At 38.4% G+C, this 21,088-nt stretch overlaps 1 protein-coding gene across 1 annotated transcript; it reads left to right on the top strand.

Annotated features, from left to right (window-relative positions):
- The first annotated feature begins 694 nt into the window (after positions 1 to 694).
- On the top strand, positions 695 to 20,856 carry ENOSF1 (enolase superfamily member 1). Its single transcript, XM_014070103.2, has 16 exons — positions 695 to 844; positions 1,231 to 1,339; positions 2,332 to 2,447; positions 4,552 to 4,638; positions 6,029 to 6,055; positions 8,147 to 8,219; positions 8,934 to 8,972; positions 9,261 to 9,343; positions 11,032 to 11,066; positions 13,442 to 13,529; positions 13,941 to 14,075; positions 14,729 to 14,770; positions 17,615 to 17,744; positions 18,111 to 18,210; positions 19,809 to 19,890; positions 20,422 to 20,856. The coding sequence occupies exons 1-16, from the start codon at positions 761 to 763 to the stop codon at positions 20,512 to 20,514; spliced, it is 1,323 nt and encodes a 440-aa protein (XP_013925578.1). The 5' UTR covers positions 695 to 760; the 3' UTR covers positions 20,515 to 20,856.
- Positions 20,857 to 21,088: the final 232 nt, after the last annotated feature.

The following is a 21,088-nucleotide window of genomic DNA, read 5'->3' as shown; positions in this document are numbered from 1 at the left end:
AGTACACATGCTTATGCCAACATATATACTATTATTGTGCAATAAAATTAAGCCTAAATGCAATTATGTCAAATTGTATAGTTAATTAATATATATAATTATATAATATATAATTAATATGAATTGAACCAGTTCAACAGTAACATTTTTAATTGACATATGTCACTGTTATTGCATACTGCTGTTATGCAATAAAATTAAGCCAAAATTAACTTGGAGTTAACATCCCGTGATGACTTTAGAAGAGAGGAGGTGGGGAAAGGTTTGACGTTCAGGCGGTCTGGTTTAAAGCCAACTACATCTAGGATCTGTATTTTTAACGACGTTATCTAAAACTAGAAAAATATAAGGATTGGATGTGGCTAGGCCTTGGAGGTCACGCCATCCGAAAATCACAAAATTGAAAAAAAAAAGGATTTTTTTAAAAAAAACCAAGCCACTTTTGAATTATTGCCAGGCGCCCCCCCTCTCCCAAAACACTGCAGGTATTCATATGGTTACTGGAAGTCGTAAGCGGCAGCTCCTTTTGACCTGACGACCGATTGCAGAGGTTACAACCAAAAGCTCAACCTCTGTTTGACCGGGGGGGGGGGGGACCTGACGCATTGCAAAGAAGCCGGGCGCCTCCCTCCCTTCCTCCTGTTCCCTCCCCTTCTCGGCTCGCCACGCCCTTCCTGCGGGCCAATCGGCGTCTAAGGAGCCATTCCCAAGCGCAAAAGTCGCTGTCCCGCTTCCTCGACTGCCGAACGCTGCCTGCGGGATGGGGAGAGGGAGGATCCGGGCTCTGGCTGTGAGCGACGTCCGCTTTCCCACGTCTCTGGCCCAACACGGGTCAGATGCCATGGTAAGCGCAGCGGTGCCGGGCAGAGCGACGGCCCGGAGGTCGGAGGGGCAAGCACCCCCGGTCTCGGGTGCGCAAAGGTGCCGAACAGTTCTTCGACCCAATTCTACGGCAACTTGCAGAGAGAGCCTTGTTCTTCCGCGCTGTTCCTTTCTCGTCTTGGGGGGCTCTTTATCCAAGTTAAACGGAGCTCCGGCTGCCTTTCCCCCCGGATTGCGGCCTGCTTGCCTGGAAGTTAACTTCAGGCAAGTTCCGTTTGCTGGACTTTTAACACCATTTGGATTATAGACGCCGCGCCGGTTTTCAGTCGCGTGGCGTGTAAATCCGGACCTGTGCGCGTTTGCGTTGCTTTTCCCAATGTCGAGGCTTTTGTTGATTCTTCTGTTTAGCATCCAGATCCAGACTATTCCGCAGCCTACGTGGTCATAGAAACGGATGCTCCCAATGGCTTGAAAGGTTGTGGCTTTACCTTTACCCTGGGAAAAGGCACCGAAGTGGGTAAGTTCTTATGCTAACCCAGGGTTGGCTTCCCTGCATATCATGAAAAGTTTTCGTCTTGCTTCCTTTTTGGAAAAGATCCTCTTCAGGACAAACTTTTCTGGTGTATTCCATTTCCATTTCAAAGGCCAGTTTAAATACAACACATTATGTCATGATTTATTTCAGAAACCCAAATTGACAATATGATGACCTCATTTCACTTTATCAGTCAATATCATAAATCATGTACTGACCTGTTGCTGTTGTTAGTTGCAAAGTCATGTCGCAACCCCATGGACAATGTTCCTCCTGGCCTTCATGTCTTCTACCATCCCTCAGAGCCCTTTTAAGCTCATACTGCTTCAGTGATTTCATCCAGCCACCTCATTCTCTGTTGCCCCCTTCTTTTGCCTTCAATCATTCCCAGCATTAGGCTCTTTTCCGGTGAGTCCTTCCTTTTCATTAGGTGGCCAAAGTATTTGAGTTTCATCTTCAGAACCTGACCTTCTAAAGAGCAGTCAGGGTTGATCCATCTAGGACTGACCAGTTTGATTGCCTTGTACTGACCTGTAAGCAAGCAATATTTATAGATTTTTTTAAAAATTTAATAGTTGCGTTTACCTTGCTGTGCTTGTTGCTTACCTTCTCTCCATTACAAAACACCTACAATACTGATATTGCGGGCCTTAAAACAAGCTGCCTGGTTTTTTTATCCCACATTTGAAGTTTATTGGAGTTGAATTGTGTGTGCGTAGAAAAACACTCCTAGACCTCACAATGTCAGTGTTAAAATTTCAATTTTTATAGAAAAAGAGGCAGATTCTGGGGCCAAACTTTGGTGTCTATGCGTGTTACTTTAATATATACCCAATAACAAGAGTTTCTTAGATAACAATTCTGTTATTTATTTATTTTTATATTTTAGTTCCTTTTCCATTGTTCACCATATTCTAAATAAATAGATAATGCTGCATTTGTAGTAATCTCCAGATGGTGATTATTTCTTTCAGTTATCAGTGCAGTCCATGCACTGTCAATCCATATAATTAATAAAGATTTGGATGACATAATCAGTGATTTTCGAGGCTTCTACAGGCAGCTCACCAGTGATGGGCAGCTCCGATGGGTAAGATAACTTTCAATATTTTCAACAAGGCTAATATATGCATGCAAGTGTTCTTTAAGAACATAAGAATAGAACATAATTTGATTTTATATAGTTGCTTTATACAAAATACTACATAAAATAGGGCTTTCAATGAAAATAGTGCATTAGTATGACCTAAAATAGAGAATTACTTGAATTACTTGAATTCTTATATTTTTGTCATCTAACCTCTTACTCATTTACATTTTTAAGTCATAGAATTTTGTGACTTTTCATATTTCCAACTTTGGCAGCCTTGAGTTCCCTTCCTATTTTCTCCATTTTCTTCCTATTTTCAGCTTCTGACAATATCTGAAAAATGTTAACATCATTAAGGTCAAAATTGAAAGAAAATCCCATTGATCTGATGAATATCAGAAAGAGATTGGCCTGCATATTGTAATGAAGCCCTAAATTTGATCAGTAATCCCTTATTCCTGAGACATTCTTACCCCTAAAATCCCAATATGGCACCATTTCCACCTATATAAGCCTATAAGGCCTTGATAACATGATAGGTGTTTGAGGAGAAGAGGAATTACTAAAACAAATGTTTATAAAGATTCTCATTCCCCATCACCCCAATTTGCATATGTGATAATGCCAACAAATCCTATAGAAATAAAATTCCCATTGTGTGAAAATATAGCATCCTATTGAAACATTGATTGGGTAACACATAAAAAGCACTGATCACCTTGAATACCTGAGGAAGGGCTAAACATTTTGTAAATTTGCCTTGGATTAGGGGACTGAATTAGGAGTCCCTCTGAGTAATCCTCATTTGGCAAACTTAGTATTAAACACTGATATTTTGGCCAAACAAGAAAGAGGGTTGGGGGGGGGGCTTATTTTGAGCTTCATTTTTCCATCAGTAGCAGGACTCCCTCAATGGAATCATTGAAGTTGGACCATCAACTCTGAACTGTCCTCTCCTTGCAAACTTTTGTTTAAGAGAATCATCTTTGAGACATCTGAAGTTGGGTGTCCTTAACAGACCTGGCTTCAGATCAGTAGCATGATCTTGATATTGGCATAGGCCTCACAAGATATTGTGTTGTAGTTACTGTTCTGAGGTGGCTGTGATACTTTTTAGGCCCTGAGCTTTACATCTCCAGGATTCTGCCTTAGTCATTCTTGCATCTATAGACTAGACCTGTTGAATTAGGTTTCAGAACCTGGGAAGACTCAACAGCCATGTCGCATGTCGGTGAAGTTCAAACAAAGGATATACCAATGCCTACTCTTTGAACTGGTCTGAATACACAGCTCCAGAAGAAACATGGCTTTGGGAAGACAAAGAATGCACTGAGATGACTCAGGCAATAGGCACTGATAATAGCTGTTGATGCAGATCTCCATTTTCCTTCCATTCCTTCTGTGAATTTCTGAAGAATTATAACCAGTTTTTGAGAACCAATAACATACAGCCAAAAGATGGTTATCCATCTCATTTTCTCCTTTTTTCTGGTTTTTTTCTTCCAACCCAATGTATTTATTACATATAAGCTGGTTTTGCAGTTACTCTTTCCCCCTTCCCATTCAATTTCTCACTCCCAAAATGAAGGTGCACATAGGAAGAAATTCCTTATCTAAAACTCATTCACTCTAAGACACAGAGATTTGTGCGACACATTTTGGGTTTGTTTACTTTTGCAAAAAACACCGTACACAGTGTCCATTGTCAGAAAACATTAGGCCTAGATCAGGCAGTCATCAAGAGTCAACATTGACTGAAAGGCACCAAAAAATTTTTTGGCGTAGTTATAGACTACCCACTATGAACAGTATTGTATTTAATTTAGTTAAATCTAAGTGCTTCCTTATGAATAAACATTTGCAACATGTCTGCTAAACAAGGATGATAGACTTGCATAGCTGTATGGAATCAAATAGTTTTTAATTCTATAAGACAAGTCATTGTGTAGCTAATGTGTGCCTAGCAGTTTTAAAACCCAACATTTTCTTGAAAGTGCCCAGTTCAGTAATCCACAAATGATAGCAATGATAGAAACCTTACATACTTGTGATTGGCTGTCATAATAATTTAATAACATGCGTTTTGTTTTTGCTTTGCTAATAGATTGGTCCTGAGAAAGGAGCTGTGCATTTGGCCACAGCTGCCATTTTGAATGCTGTCTGGGATCTCTGGGCCAAACAAGAAGGAAAGGTAAAGATTTAGAACAAGTAAAAAGAAGTATCACTCTTTGTCCTTGAACAATTAATGCTCTCTTCTATCCTATTCAGCAGGGCTCTGTTTTCCATGGATAAACATAAACATACCCCACTACCTTTAAGTATTTTGTATGTTGGGGATTAAAATTGCTTAAATCATGCTTTTGTGCTTTTCTGTGGTTTTGACCAATATTTTCATAAATTGTAAAAATTATATATCATCCAATTATTACAAATAAGTCTGAGTCATTCAAGTCTTCTCTTCACAGTGCTATTTTTATGTTATCATTTTCTTCACAGTAGGTTACAATAATGTGATCCTTTTATTTGGAAATAAAACTATATAACACTTTAAGGTTTTGTAACTTTTATATATTGTTTTGCTTCTATCTTGGGTCTTCAAATCATAGTCAGAAGGCAAGAGTGCCTTTCAACATATGCTCAACTTGGAATAAAAATCCAACTCTTCCTCCTCTCCTCTTGTCATTTAATTTTGGTGTTTTGTATTTTAAGTTTTTTGAATAAAAATAGATTATTTTTAAAACTGTCTTTCACATCTAATAAAAATGTGATGGCTGGTTGAGTAGGTAGAACTGCTTTAATTGCCAGAACATTTTGACAATCTAGAAGTCTCCTCCAAATATCACTGCACCACATGATCATATTTTGTAGGATACTTAATTGATTAGACCAGGGACCAAAAACAGAGAACTTTCTAGAAACTGTTATGCACATTACAAAGTTCTGGCATCTGTCTCTATTGATCATATTGGCTTGTGGTGGTGGAAATAATAGTTCAGCAACTCCTGGCAAGCCACAAGTTGCTTATATTTGGCAGGGTTTTATTATAGGTTAATACAATGAAATAAAAAACAAAATAGAATTCAAAGTAGCAACAATCAAACACATATGCTAAATGAGTGAATCACACCTTACTTATTCATCATCCCAAATTTATAAACATGTGTACCAAGTCTATAGAAGTAAAAAGTAAAAAGTCCAGAAATTAAAAGGTTTCAGAGGGATAGCTCTTTCTTTATCTGACAGAACCTGCTAAATATTTGCAGGCAAGGAAATACGTACAGGAACTTTACAGGATAAACGTAAAGTAAATTTATGTGGAAGCAGCTTCTAGATACTCTGATTTCAAAGTATTTGTAGTTTGTAGTTCAAAGCTGGCACCATGAATGATGTAGTAGATGCTTTATCAGGCACAGCTTACTATGCAAGCTCTAGCGATTGGATCAACAATGTATATACCTGGCTTGTGGATTGGCCTGCTTTATGTCTAATATGATTTTTTTGTATTCTAAAATACTTCTATGTTTAACAATTTCAGAATGTTTCTTTCTCTCTTCCCTGCCCCCCCCCCCCACTTTTTAAAGCCTCTCTGGAAACTCCTGGTTGACATGGTAAGAAAAAATAAAATAAAAGTTCAAGCCATTATTGAAAAATAATATATTTCTTTCAGAGCATTGGATGCTGACTTAGTGTGCTTAAATATATTGAGAATATAACTAAGTAAACTGTCAATATTATATATTTTTTTAAAATATGTTTACATTTACATTTGAAGGTAGATAATCTTGTACACTGGTTTTTTGGATTTCTGTTCAAAACTTTTTTTCTGCCTGAAACAATCACCGATGAATATCATTTTATATTTCTGGTGTATTTATTTATTTTCTGATCTTGGAATCTCAAGTGATTAATGTAATGCTTTTAAGACGCAATGCTTTTATGATGCCATTTTAAAATAATTGTAACTAGATACCCCGTGACCTGTCATCATTTCAGAGATATTTATTTACCTAAACAACTTAATAGAATGATTTTGGGCAGGTTAAAAAAGCATGAGAGTAGAAGCAATTTATAACTTGCTGCCAGCTTCCCCATTGACTTTGCTTGTGGAAAGAAAGCCAATTGGCAAGCTGACAGGAAAATATAATTTGTTCAGATAAGTCTCCCCCATCTGCATATCTTCCCCTATTCCCTCTGTGCTCATATGATGTCAGATACCTGTGAACCAGTGGTGGGTTCCTACCAGTTCGGACTGGTTCGGCCGAACCGGTAGTAGTTTGGTGGTCTGGGTCCCTGGAGCCAGCAGCAACCCAGGCCTGCCATAGCCCCGAACTGGTTCTCCGGGTGGCACCATAGGCGGCGCCATCTTGTTTTTGGCTTCTGAGCATGTACAGAACAATTTTTATTGTACTGTGCATGCACATGCATTGTGCATCAAGTGCACGCGCGCAGCGTGCCCACGAGCGAATCGGCAGTAGTGACTGCTGGAACCCACCCCTGCTGTGAACCCACGCACACTGTCTGCAACCTGCACTCTCCCTGACCTGCAATGCATCTTTGAGCATTGCACTCTCTCTGACCCTCGTTGTACTACTCAGGCACCCTCCCTGTTCTGTGCCATGTCACTCGCACCCTCCCCAATCCTAACCACATTCTTATTCATCCCCTTATGACCTCCCTTACCTGGCAGCAGCCACTTACCTGCACACTGGCCTCCAATCTGCAACTGCCTGATAGCTTTCCCTTTGATTTTGCTTGCAGAAAGCTGGCAGGAAACATCAGCAGTCATGATGATCAAATTTACATTTCCTGGCAGTTCGCCCATCGACTTGAGGAAAGTTGGCAGGAAATAATCATGGCTTGTCTGCAACTACCGGTAATCATGGTAGTGTGGCAGCATTTGAAGCAGCCACAACTTTGTGAAATTTCAATCAGAGAGAGGTGATGGTTTCTAAATTTTTGACATATTCTGTGCATTAGTCCATTTGAGGTGCCTTGGCTCAAACATTTTGCCCTATGATGCGCCATTTCACCCAATTGAAGGTTACATACAGACAAGCAGGAGAGGTTTGGCGGTGTATAGATAAGATATTGTACAAAAGAATGACCTTGTTATATAGGAAGAGACATTGTTCCTGTTCTTCTGAGTTACTTAGTGTGTGAGTTGAAGCCATTGTGTTTTAATGAGGATGTGCATATCACTTCCAATTAAGGAAGAGCTTACCGACTTAGCCTAGTTTTTGCACATGGATGTTATCTCCTGCACACAAGTGAAAACATTTGTGCATTGTGTCTAGTCTTAATAGTTACACTGACCACCAGGAGCCACTGTCCTGCATTGGAATCCTTCATGTGCAGGTAGTCTGCACCCTGTTTTCTATTACTTCAACACCCTCTCTTAGAGGGGAGCATTTCTCTATTTGTACACAGTATGTATCCTGTGTAGCGTTTTATAGTTACATTGACTATTGGGAGCTACATGCCTGGTTTCATCCTACACTGGGATTCTTCAACTACGGATAGAAAGATGTATTCTATGGGGTTCAGGCCCTCTACTGGAAGTTGAAGTCATATAAAATCTTATGACATAATGTAAGAACTGTATCCCTCTGCTGTGGGAGCTTAAGCGAAGATGGACTGTATATCATTCTGTCATTTCACTAGCTAATTCTAGCATGGTTTCCTTCTCCTTTTCTTTATAGGACCCCAAGCAGTTGTTATCTTGCATAGATTTCAGATACATTACTGATGCATTAACAGAAGAAGAAGCTTTTTGTAAGTTGTTTTAATAGGCCTAAAAATTCAAGCTGTTTTATCTTACTCAGGGAATATGCTTGAACTTTTAAATGTGTTAATTAAATACTGTAGTTATTACTGTATATATTTCATCATGTTCCTCTTTGGTCACCTTAAATATTCCAGTTCAGTAGCAGCATATGAAAGATGATACTTGCAGTCTTGATACTTTGGGGTTTGTCTGTGTATCAGACTAGGAAAAACTAAATATCTCAATCAATAATGATATAGTAACTCAGCAACCTTTACATTCTACACGTTGTGGAATGGTTTTCTGTATTTATGTATTACAAGTGAAATGAAGTTAAAAAAATATTGCTTTAGCAGACTTAAAACATCACTTTTTGCATGGCAACTCTGTTTCATAGGCTAAGTGCTCTTAACTTCATTGTTATGCCTGCTGTACATGGAATGTCAACCTTCAAATAACTACCATTGCAGATTGCAACAGAAGATAACTGTGGTTTTTGTAACTACTTACTGCCATCTAGCAGTCATTTGGATATTTGCAACCTAGAAATGATAGCCGTTCTCAGCACTTCAGGAAAATTCACAAGCTTTTTCATTGTGCAAGTCTATCTGTGTGCAAAATGATCTGTATCAGGTTTTTTTCTCTCTCTAACAGGTCATATTTAAAAACCAAACAAAATTAATGATCTGTTTTGGGTCTGATTTTTATTTTTATTTCACTAGCGATTCTTCAGAGTGGTTTGGCAGGAAAAAAAGAACGGGGTAAGCAACAAAGTATTTATTTCCTTGTCAAATCAATAATTAATTATTGGATTATTATGTATCTTAGGATGGTCTTAGGATGTTAAAAAATAACATCAACCTGCTGGGAAAGCAATGATACTTCTTTTGCAGCGCTACTTTTTTTTGGTGAAATTTAAGGTTTTGATTTATTCTGAATTGTTTTCTGAATTATTACCATATCACATTGTGGGGAATAAGAATAATAAGAATGAAATCTGTTGCAAGAATGTCACATTTAACTGCTTGCATCATTTTATATATTTGTAGAAGAACAAATGTTAAAACATGGCTACCCAGCTTATACCACATCATGTGCCTGGTTAGGTTATCCAGACCATTGCCTAAAGCAGGTTTGTTATTTCCACATTATTCTCATTTCAGCTTTGAGATGCACAAATATGCCACAAAAAATAACTGAATTAGCACTGCGGGGGAAGTTCTGAAAGCAAGTTCTATTCTAAATGGTGACATGTAATCTTGGTTGGCTTGGATGTGTTGTAGATGGTTTACTACTGGCCTATTATTGTGCCATCTTGACACTCATCATGATGTCTTTGCAGCAGAGAGATTACATGAATTAGTTCTGGCAAAGTCAGAAGCAAATAGCCAGAAACCAAACTAATCTGTTACCATGTGGAATAATAGTCTCTCCCACTAAGAGAATCCTATAATCTACTACATTGCACTGGCAAGAAGAAAAAGCAGCAGTATTTGATCTCGCTACAGGTAGTCCCCGATTTACAACTATAGTTGGGATTGAAATTTCCATTGTTAAGTAAGATGCCATGTGACTGTTTTGTTCAACAACCGTAATCCCAACAATCCTGGTTGTGGTTGTTAAGCAATCTTGAGGGTCTTTAAGCAGATGCAATCCCAGGTAAGGTGTGCAGGGGGATTGGGGAAGAGCCTGGTAGGCTCCACTCAGGAGCTGAAAATCCCCTGCTGAAATCCAAGAAGCATTTTCAGCCCCTGAAGAAAGATTTGCATGCAATCTCCACTAGCCTTTCCAGGGTCTCCCTCCCTGCCTGAGACATTCCATGGTCCTTACCTTACCGCATTGCCTCTCCACTCTCTGTTTGGATTTTGGCTCTTGAAATCTTAAGTCTCTGATCTCCATCTCTGCATCCTGCCAGAAAGGTTGAGTTTCCATTGGCAGTCATCTCAGCCAGGCTCCAGAGACAAGGGGGAGTCCTTTTGGCAGGCAGCTGCAACTTACAACCTTCTCTGCCAGCTTCACATTGACTGGGGAAGCTTGCCAAAAAGATTGCAAATGATGGTCAGGAGTGCTTGGGCAACCGGTTGTAAGTGCAAACACATTGCCAAGTATCCAGATTGCAACGGTCCATAATTCTGGACCGTTGTTAAACAAATAGTCATAAGTTGAAGACTACCTGTATGACTTGCTTTGACGCTTAGGTCTGGCTAAAATTCTTTCAAAACAGCTTCATTAGCTGTTGTATGTAGTAAGGTTAGTTATCAGAAATCTGCATTGCCGAATTCTGCCTTTGCCACTTTCAGTTCTAGCATTTGCCAAGAGAAGCTTAACTAATTCTGTTTATTTGTCCCATTTGACGGCTTGCTTATGGTAGGCAGAGTTTGTGAAATCAATCATATTCCTTTTACAGTTTTATGTATGCACCCTGTTTCTGCTTGCAACAGGGGTGAAGATATCACCCTCCCAACTCTTGTGTTGTAACTGCTACTTGCACCCACATTTCTTGTTTTTTAAGCAAGAGCTCTTATCAAGACTTCTCTAATGGTTGTTCTTCAGATGACTTGGCTGAGCCACAGACCAGTCACCCCAGTCATTAGCCTTGCTGGTTGGAGTAGGTGCCATTATACGATAACTTGTTAGAAAAGGCCAAGTGACCAATGAATCTTAAAAGCCAACCTTAAAGAAGACATTAACAGACGGGTCACTTATGTAATGTTTTTCTGCGGAAACCATACAGCTTTTTATAATATACATTATACACACACACATATAAATGATAGTTTATACTTGCTAGAGATCTGACTGATGTAATTTGCTTGGCAGCTATGCACTGAAGCTCTCAAGGATGGATGGACCAGGTACAGTAGTGTTTTTCTTGTGCAGGCTTCTAAGCGCAGTAGATGACACTGAGAGAGATGATGGGCAAAATCACTCAGTGAGTTCCTTCCTGCAGCTGATTCATCCTGGGTCTTATCACTGTCAGTCCAACACCCTAAACATTACACTACATTGGCTCTCTTTCTGAATTTGACAGTGCTTTTTATAATTTTACCAGGAGTACTTTCTCAATGAACTTCAGAAATTCTGCTTTTTGAAAATGGTGTATCACAAGTAATACTTCTTTATTCCATTCCCTTTTTTTGGCAGCAGATACGCTATTCTCTGCAAGTTTTTCCGTAAATGCAACTACCCAGAGAAATAAGACTGGTCCATAGTCATTTCGTGAGCTGGTATTACTGAATGTATACTTGAGCTGGTTTTTCCCTTAGTGCTGTCCCATAACAAGTAAAACTCACTGGCTTTTAACTATCAGAAATTGCTGGGATAGAAAGATCAAATGGATGATTGTCTTCCCATCCAAAGCAGATTATTCACACCATTGATTCTTGCAGTGACATACCCATATATCCTTGTGGATAAGCCAAGTCTCAATTTTTTTTTATCAAAATACCATGAAAAGGCCACCTGCGAATAAACCAATCTGCATTTTTCATGGTATTTTGATGAAAGATTAGGCAATTGGCTTATCCATGGATGAGTTTATATCTGATAACATGCAGGGGGAAATGAGTACTTTAGAAAACTGCATACTTGTGGATAAGTTCATTTGCAGATAAGCCAAACCCATTTTTTCGGCTTAACTGAGAACATATATACCATATTGACAAGTATGGAGCCAAGGTGGCGCAGTGGTTAAATGCAGCACTGCAGGCTACTGCTAGATCAGCAGGTCAGCGGTTCAAATCTCACCAGCTCAGGGTTGACTCAGCCTTCCATCCTTCCGAGGTGGGTAAAATGAGGACCCAGAGTGTTGGGGGCAATATGCTGACTCTCTGTAAACCGCTTAGAGAGGCCTGAAGGCCTATGAAGCGGTATATAAGTCTACTGCTATATTGCTATATACATCTGTGGGTTTTGCCGTCCACCCAATACCCTTTAGTTTGTGAAGAGCCTATCACAGAAAGTAAATCTGATGAGTTAGGGCTCTGGATGGCAACTCTATGCTGACTCAGCTCATTTTTTTCTAAATATTTGTAAGGAGAAAAAGATGTTAGAACTATCACTGGCTGAGTTTGATTTACAGTTCCTGTTGAATTCCTAAAGCTAAATAGGCATCTTAAGAGTTGAGGCTCAATTCATCAACATGCTCTGGGTACCAACCTCTCTTTCTGCCAGTGTTCTTCCCCCCCCCCTTCTTTATGGACACAGTGAGAGGTTTGGTGTTCTATGTTCAGATTTTATCACGGAAAACAGCACTGAGTGCATCACTTTCAGATCTTCATAACGATTTGAGCTAGGATGTCAAGCAGCATCAAATCAATATTGGCTGACTTCAAGCTACACAGCATTGGAATCGATTCATTCTTGGAAGGAAGGCCACAAGAAAGTTCAAGGATGTAGTGCAGTGATTTTCATCCTCACTTTTATATGGTTTTATTTAGTTTCCTAGTATGATTTGATTGCTTATTTAGTATTGTATGGCCATCACAAAATGTTGTGTTATGATTCTTGATGAATGTATTTTTTTATGTACACTGAGAGCAAATGCAGCAAAGACAAATTCCTTGTTTATCCAATCACACTTGGCCAATAAAGAATTGTATTCTGTTATGTTCTATTCAGAAAAAGCAATAGAACTTGAACTTTGATTTGAAGTTCAGAAACACTGCTGGAAGGTGTAGAGATGTTAAAGAAAAGAAACGTCTAAAAATAAATACTTCCATGGTGTTTCCATGGCCATGTAGTCATCAGGAATTAAACTTAAAGATTGAGCAAGAAAAGTTTTGAGGATCTTAGGGTACTTCCTTTAATGTTTGTGTGAAGAATCATTTTACTAGATATATTTTACATTGCCTGGATCAGCGGCCTCCAATATTTTGGGCACCTGGGACTGGTTCCATGGGGAGAGGTTGTTCCAGATAGGAGGAACTATGGTTTCACATGCTGCCAGCATCTTGCAGATGGCTTGCTTGGCCTACATGGATTGGGAAAGTTCAAAATGCCCAGGTTTAAAATAAACTAATCCTGATGTAATGTCAAATTCCTTGAATTTTAGAAAGTCTCCTCTTACTTGAGACAACCTCAATGGAACTTTCCCACTCATTTTTTCCCCCTGATAATATTTATAATATGGAATGATACAAGTGAATGTTTTTCTACAGTAACATTGTCATAGGTTTGTCAGTTATTGAGAAATACTGTAGTTCATATTTCATTGCAAATGTGCGCTTAGGTTCAAAGTGAAAGTCGGAAAAGATCTCCAGGATGACATTCGGAGATGCAAACTTGTTAGAGAAATGATTGGTCCTGAAAATATACTGGTATGTATGTACATTTTTATGATGCCAAATAGGTTACATTTTACTGTAGAATTTGAAAAAATAGGGAAAATAACTTATTGGAAACAGATTAGTCAAGTCATCTTATTAGTGCCCTGAATTTTTTAGGATTATTCCTAAAGCAGGATATAAAGGAATTTGATTTTAGTCTTGGCATGCTTGCTAAATGTAACCTTTTTTTAAAAAAAAATGAAATAAAAAAAGAACAGTAACCCTTTTTCAAAATAAATTTTCAGCAATGTTAGCCAGCAGATACCATGTCATTTAAGCCATTGACCATCTTAGCAGTAGGGAACTTGTCTTAAGCCTATGTCACTTTACAACTATCTTAATGTTAGAGTTACAGGAACAATCAATGGCACCAACCCGAATTTAGACTGTATTTATTAATAGTTGTTGGATGCCAACCAAAGATGGGAGGTGGAAGAAGCCATAGACTGGGTCACTGAACTAGCTGAGTTCAAACCACTGTGGATTGAGGAACCAACTTCTCCTGATGATGTTCTAGGACATGCAACAATTGCTAAGGTAAGACAAGTTGTTTCAATTAATAGACTTGCTATCCACCGGAAGCCATGTTGATTTATTGGCTGGAGAGCTACATTGGAACTTCAGGATTCTAGCAAAAGTTATTAACATATGCCTGGTAAAAGATTCTTTCACATACTCAACATGTATTCCATTAAATTTAAATTATTTTCATGTTTTTTAGACTATAATAAAATCCTGAAATGTATTTTCATACATGAGCTAGTCAGCACTGCTCTTGTGAATCATGTAGTTTTAATATATTTGTATCTAACGTCCCAATTATATACAAAACAGATACTTCAAACTTCATTAGAGTACAGAGTATAAGGGGCTTATCTGTGCACCATAGTAGAAATACAGTACTATGTAAGAACTATTGATTTCATGATGGTTTAATGTACATAACTATACTCATTTATAACTTAAGCACATTCTTTATGGTCACATGCCTTCTGTTTATGTAATACTTATATAATCAACTAATGGATTAAAAAGTAGGTTTTTTAATAATTAAAAATTAAAAAGCAAAAATACTAGCAGTTCTATTGATGCTTTCAAATGTCTTCTAATTATATAATATGGAGAAAGTGCAGAAATAGCATTATGTTTAAGTGTTGTGAATAATTATATTTGGACACATTTTTTTTTAGGCATTAGCACCATTAGGGATTGGTGTTGCAACAGGAGAACAAGTAAGTTTATTTACTAATCATTAATTATATATTTTGCATGTTGACAAGATAACTTTCGGATGCCTCACCATAGCTTTCTTTACCTACATTTGTCTTGAATTCTGTTTGGGAAATTTTGTTCTGATAGTTCTGATAAAATCAGAAAATTGTTGCTGCTTGGTGCCATTATATATTAAAGAAACAATAAGTATGGACTCAACCATGATTTTGTGAACTACCATTCAGTTAATTTAACCTTAAAATGTGGCTAGGTTTCTCAGAAATGATATAATTACCATATACTTGATCCATATTCATTCTTGACTAGTTAGATCTGTCATAAGAAGTCTGATAGATGGGGATGGCTGAAATATTTCCTTGAGAGAAAGAGCTAATTCCCATGACTTCAAAGGATCCCTTTCCAGGCCTAGCTGATTTGAGCCTCTTTGTATCCTATCAGTTCTTATCAGTTGAAATTAGCTGCATTTCACAACATTCCCTTACAGGAATATTGTAATGTTGCATAATTACAATTGACTACAGTAGGGGGCAGCAGCTGACCAACCTTGGTTAATCTCAAATCCTCTGAGGAGTCTTGGGTAGGAAATTTTACAATTATAGTATGATTAGGAGGTTGGAAAGATTGCAGAAGACATTAGTAGCAAATTACAAATTTTGTGACCAAGAAAATATGGAAAAAGCTACATAGTCATTGGAAGTAAAGTTCTAGCAGAAGACACTACTTTTGCCATCATGATAATGCATTTTTACGGCATTTTTTAAATTACAAACATTTTCAGACATGACTACACAATGTATGTATGTGATGGCATCAGTATTTAATCTGTTTACATAGAGCAATCCCTGCTGGACTCCATGCTCAGTAGGTATGTACTCAGAATTGTATTAAATTAATGACTTAAACTTTCTTCCTTCTACCTTCTGGGTACGTCTTGCAATGTTTATGTAAAATGTAGAACAAGAGGAAGCAGCAATAAAATTGTCTTTCAGCAAACTATTTTTGTTTATTTTAGGATTTATATTTAGTCAAATATTTATTTGGAAATTATTTATATCACATTCAATTAAATGTTTAAATTAGATTTTACATTTTTATCCAGCTATGAGTCCTCCCCATGGTATAGGCAGATGTTAGGTTTTTTTTAATGGTATTAAAGGAATTGCTGCAGGGTGTAAGCTGTTGCAGCAAGTAAAGCTGCCTTTTGCAATTGATTGATGGTGATTTTGTTGATGCCGGTGGTGTCCAAGTAGTGTTTTGAGATTGCACCTAAGGCACTTACTACTATTGGTACTATCTTTGCTTTCTTTTTCCACAATTCTTCTGCTTCTGTTTGCAGACCTTTGTATTTTGGTATTTCCCCAGATCTTTTTCCTCTATTCTGGTCTTTCCAGGCACTGCAGCATCCATTATCCAGCAATTCTTAAGTCTTGGGTATTGTGCGGTAGATGCTTCTCTGTTTGAATTCTAAAGTCACAGAACATTTCAGCTTCTTCACTTCTGTTACTCTTGTCTATTCTTCCTTGCAGAAAAATAGATACAGATAGTTCTTGACTTAATACCGTAATAGAACCTGCACATTATAGATAGTTGTAATGGTTTATAAAACAGGTCATCATGATGTAAGTTGTAATGGTTTATAAAGCAGGTTTATAAACCTAGTTTTACAACATTTTTGCAGTGGGTCATTAAAGAAACCCATGACCACAAACCAGAAGTAAATGCCAGTTTTCAGTAAAAATATTGTACATCCCAGTCACATAACTGTGGAATACTGCAAATGGCCGTAAATGTTGGCTGGTTGCCATGGGCCCAAAAAGTAGTCACATAGGGGCGTGGTGTAGCTGATGATGTTTGGAAATTTGGAACTGGGTTGTAAGTACCTTGGGAGGGGTCTGTTGTAACTTTAAATGGTCGCTAAGCAACCAGCCATAAGTCAAGGACTACTTGTATTCCAATGCACTATGTCAACTTACATCTTGCTATTTTATCATGCTTATTATTATTGTAATACCCATAAATACACTTTTCTTTATACTGTTTATAAGTTTAAGAAAAAGTCTATTAGGCTGTAAACAAGTTAATTTTAATGAGCTTAAAACAGGGTTAATTATAGCACAAAACGACTTTTAAATGGACTGTTTTAACCACTAGCATATCTCTATGCATTTGTATAACTAACTGGTTTAATAGTATACTACACTTTTAGAGAGTGGAAACCAGGGGTGGGCTGCTACTGGTTTGCCCAGGTTCAGGAGAACCCATAGCTAACGTTCTGGCCGGTTCAGAGAACCTCCTAATCCCACTCCTGGCTGGCCCACCCCACCCATCCCTCCTCTCCCAGGAGTCTCTATGCAGTCCGTTTTGGATGCGAGGTAAGTGCAGGGACCATGTAGAGGCTCAAGGAAGGGGGAAAACAGGCATCCTGGAAGTTCCAGAAGGCTGGAAACAGGCTATTTCCGGCCTCCAGAGGGCCTCCGGAGACTTGGGGAGGCAGTTTTCGCCCTCCCAAAGGCTCGATAAAAGCCTCCAAAGCCTGGGGAAGGTGAAAACGCCCTCCTTGGCTGTGGTGCAAGAGATCAACTAGGCCACGCCCACCCAGCAACTAGGCAGAAAACCCGTTGCTGAAATTTTTGAAGCCCACCTGCTGGAAACTGTCACTTTCTATCCTATCCAGAGTCCAAATATTTGAGAAATATGCAGTGTACGTTTTTGGAACATAAAGGCACAAATATCCAGAATGAAATACTCTTAAGTGACTTGGATTTATCAGATATTTTTATAAGCATTTTCTAATCATGCAGTGTTTTGAATTAAGAGAATGTGTGTGTTTTCATTATCTGCAGTGCCATAACAGAGTGATGTTCAAGCAGTTCCTACAGGCTCAGAGTCTGAGTTACCTCCAGGTGGACAGTTGTAGGCTTGGAAGTGTCAATGAAAACTTGTCTGTATTGCTGATGGCCAAGAAGTTTCAAAGTAAGACTCCTGGAAATGCTGTAACACAGCATTAACACAGAGAGAACAGAGAAATGTTAAAAAACAGAGTGAAACACAAGAAGTAACACATTTTATAATTCTTTGTAGCTGCTATAGTTATTTTGAAAGTTTGGCTTCACCCAGAGGTGTGAACTATGTAGCAAAACAAATTACATATTTCTGTAACAGTAATGAACAACATGTGGCTTTCCAGAGGCTGAACTCCAATCTAGATAGTGTAAGAGATGACAAATGAAAATTTCATCCCATTTATGGAGGGCCAGTTGGAAAGGATTATCTAGTCTGGGCAGGGATTTTGAAGGAAAAACTATTAATAAATTTTACATCTCCCCCCCCCCCCCCCAGTTCCAGTATGTCCTCATGCAGGAGGGGTCGGACTTTGTGAGTTGGTCCAGCACTTGATAATATTTGACTACATTTCAGTGTCTGGCAGCCTTGAAAAGAGGTAAGAGATTTTGTTGCTTCTTGTCATGTTAATATTAGAATAACAGAGTTGGAAGGGACCTTGGAGGGCTTCTAGTCCAACCCCCTGCTTAGGCAGGAAAACCTACACCACTTCAGACAAGTGGTCATCCAACATCTTTAAAAATTCCAGTGTTGGAGCCTTCACAACCTCTGGAGCCAAGTTGTTCCACTGATTAATTGTTCTGTCAGGAAATTTCTCCTCAGTTCCAAACTGCTTCTCTCCTTGATTAGTTTCCACCCATTGCTTCTTGTTCTACCCTCAGGTGCTTTGAAGAATAGTTTGACTCCCTCTTCTTTGTGGCAGCTCCTGAGATATTGTAGCACTGCTATCATGTCTCCCCTAGTCCTTTTCATTAAACTAGACATACCCAGTTCCTGCAACCGTTTTTCATGTTTTAGCTTCCAGTCAGTGGTGGGTTCCTAACCAGTTTACTACCGATTCAGTGACTGCGTGCTGCACACATGTGCACCATTGAACAAAAATTAGAAAAAAAGAAAAGAAAAACAGCTGTGGAGCCGTTTTCAGCTCAATTTGCTGCTCAAGATCAGCTGGGCTTCGGAAGCTGGAATAAAGTATAACCCAGGGGCAGGCAGGCTCAATTAAAAAAAAAAAAACAGAATCAGTCCGCTCTGTTTGAAGGCAGCACTACCAGTTTGGGAGAATCAATCCAAACCAGTAGCAACCAGTGGTGGGTTCCAGATCCCGTTGCAACTGGTATGGTTGCAACGGGGCCCGGTATCCTCCACATGAACGCGCGAGCCCTTGCGTCTTACCTTCCAGCGACGCTTCCGCAAGCCTCCACGACACTCCAGCTGTTCGGCAGAGCATTGTGAAGGCACTATATGTGCCATGTGCGTGTGTGGAAGTGCCGAAGGCTTTAAAGGACAGCTAAGGAGTACGGGCAGGTAGTGGTTCCTCCGGGCAGGCTCCGGTACGGTCATACCGGGGCGTACCACCTGCAACCCACCACTGGTAGCAACCCACCACTACTTCCCATTCCCTAATGCATCTTGAAACACTTAAAGCAAGTACTTGTGTGTAGCTGTGATCAAGCAACAAAAAATTAATTTCTGATTAGAGAAGATTCAGAATAAAGCTCTTTCTTTGTATAACTTTGAAAATGTCTTTAAAATGGAAACAGAATTGAATACCAGCCATGGCAAGTTCCATTGTTCATCTAACTGGTATTTACAGGGAGTTCTCAATTTACAACTTACAGCTTAAACAACCACTTGAAATGACAATGGGCCAGAACAGGTGCTTTTTTCTCCTTTACCACTGATTGCAGTGTCCCAGGGTAGTATGATTATGATTGGTGAAGAATTGGTTTGCACTTAATGACTGATTTGCTTAATGCCACTGTGATTCGCTTAACTCCATTTTTGTCACAAAAGTCGTAAAATTGGATCCAGTCATGGAGATGCCTCAACTTAACTGGAACAACTTAACAACCAAAAATCTGTTTCAATTATAGTCATAAGTTAAGGCCAACCTGTATATTTTTATAGATGGAAGAGCAATTAATAAATGCAAGTTCGTTTGTATCGTAAATATATTTCATTTTTTTTTCTTTTTAGGATGTGTGAATATGTAGACCACTTGCATGAACACTTCAAGTCTCCTGTAGTAATCATGAATGCATCTTACATGCCACCCCAGGTACTGCTTGCATTAAATATTTAAAATATTTTCAGAGGTCTCACCATGATTTTTTAATACAGTATAAAAAGGTAAGGCAGCAAGATTCAATTCCAAGATTTCTTAGCATTCCAATTCTGCTATTCCACACTGTTCAAAGCACTATCTACCAATTTGTGTCAGGCTGTTTTCTAAAGGATGTTCAAATGAGCTTTGTACATCCATATTTGCCTCATAATCTTTATATATGTTATTAAAATACTTTCAAGGACCTTGAAGCAAGTGGGAGGGTGAAATCTTCCATTTCATCATGATTACAGTGGGAATTTCAACAACTCTCTTTCTTAGCCTAGCTTAATGTGGGGCAGTAGTTTTACAGTGTCCCCTGCTTGATTTAATAGACATTAAATATTCCCTTCTTTATAGCTTTCAAGAATTGTTGACAAATCAAATTTAATCAATAATGCATTGAGTTCATATTGCTATTAAAATATGTAGTAGTAGTAGGGCATGTTTATTTGTGTACATTTAAACATGAAAATTTTATTTCAGGACGCTGGATATTCCTCTGAAATGAAAGAAGATTCTGTAAAGAAATACCTGTTTCCACAAGGAGAAATCTGGCAGAAATTCTTGTGTTCATAATGCAACGTAAAACAAGTTCATATTCAATTTTTCCCCAAATTAAGATAAAATTCAGCTATTTTTTACATTGATGTTATATCAAGATGCAGGAGTCAAATAAGTGCTTTTAGAAAGCTTCCTCTGTTGACATAAAACAAAAATAAATTGTATTGCCAATGAATGTCCTTGATTAGTTTAAAAATAGGAGGCTTTTAATAGCTAAGTTTAAAGAAGTTAGATGATTCATTTATCTTCAAACTATTCCAGAACTACAGGATTATGTAATGGAAGAAATTGCATTTTAAAATGTATCTGCCAAGACTAAATGTTCCAAGTAAAGTTTAACTGCATGCCGTGATGCAATGTTTTCTAAGGTGGCTGTTCCTTATAGAAAATAAAAGTTAAAAGCCTGAATCTAGATATTTAAATTCTGGTGAATATTTAGTATAGAATAGCAATTGGACCAACAGTTTGGACAGATAACAGTGATGGCAGATTGTAGTCATTAAAACATACATCAATTTTTTGAAAACAATGTGAAATCAACTTATCCTAGTCAGGAAAGCTTTTGAGACTTTAATGGGAGTATCAGGGA

Source organism: Thamnophis sirtalis, unplaced genomic scaffold, assembly GCF_051295495.1.
Source record: "Thamnophis sirtalis isolate CommonGarterSnake01/CBP01778 unplaced genomic scaffold, rThaSir2_p1.2 scaffold_2, whole genome shotgun sequence".
NCBI classification, from domain to species: Eukaryota; Metazoa; Chordata; class Lepidosauria; order Squamata; family Natricidae; genus Thamnophis; species Thamnophis sirtalis.
The sequence above is the reverse complement of the archived record's forward strand: the minus strand, read 5'-3'. Positions and strand labels throughout refer to the sequence as shown.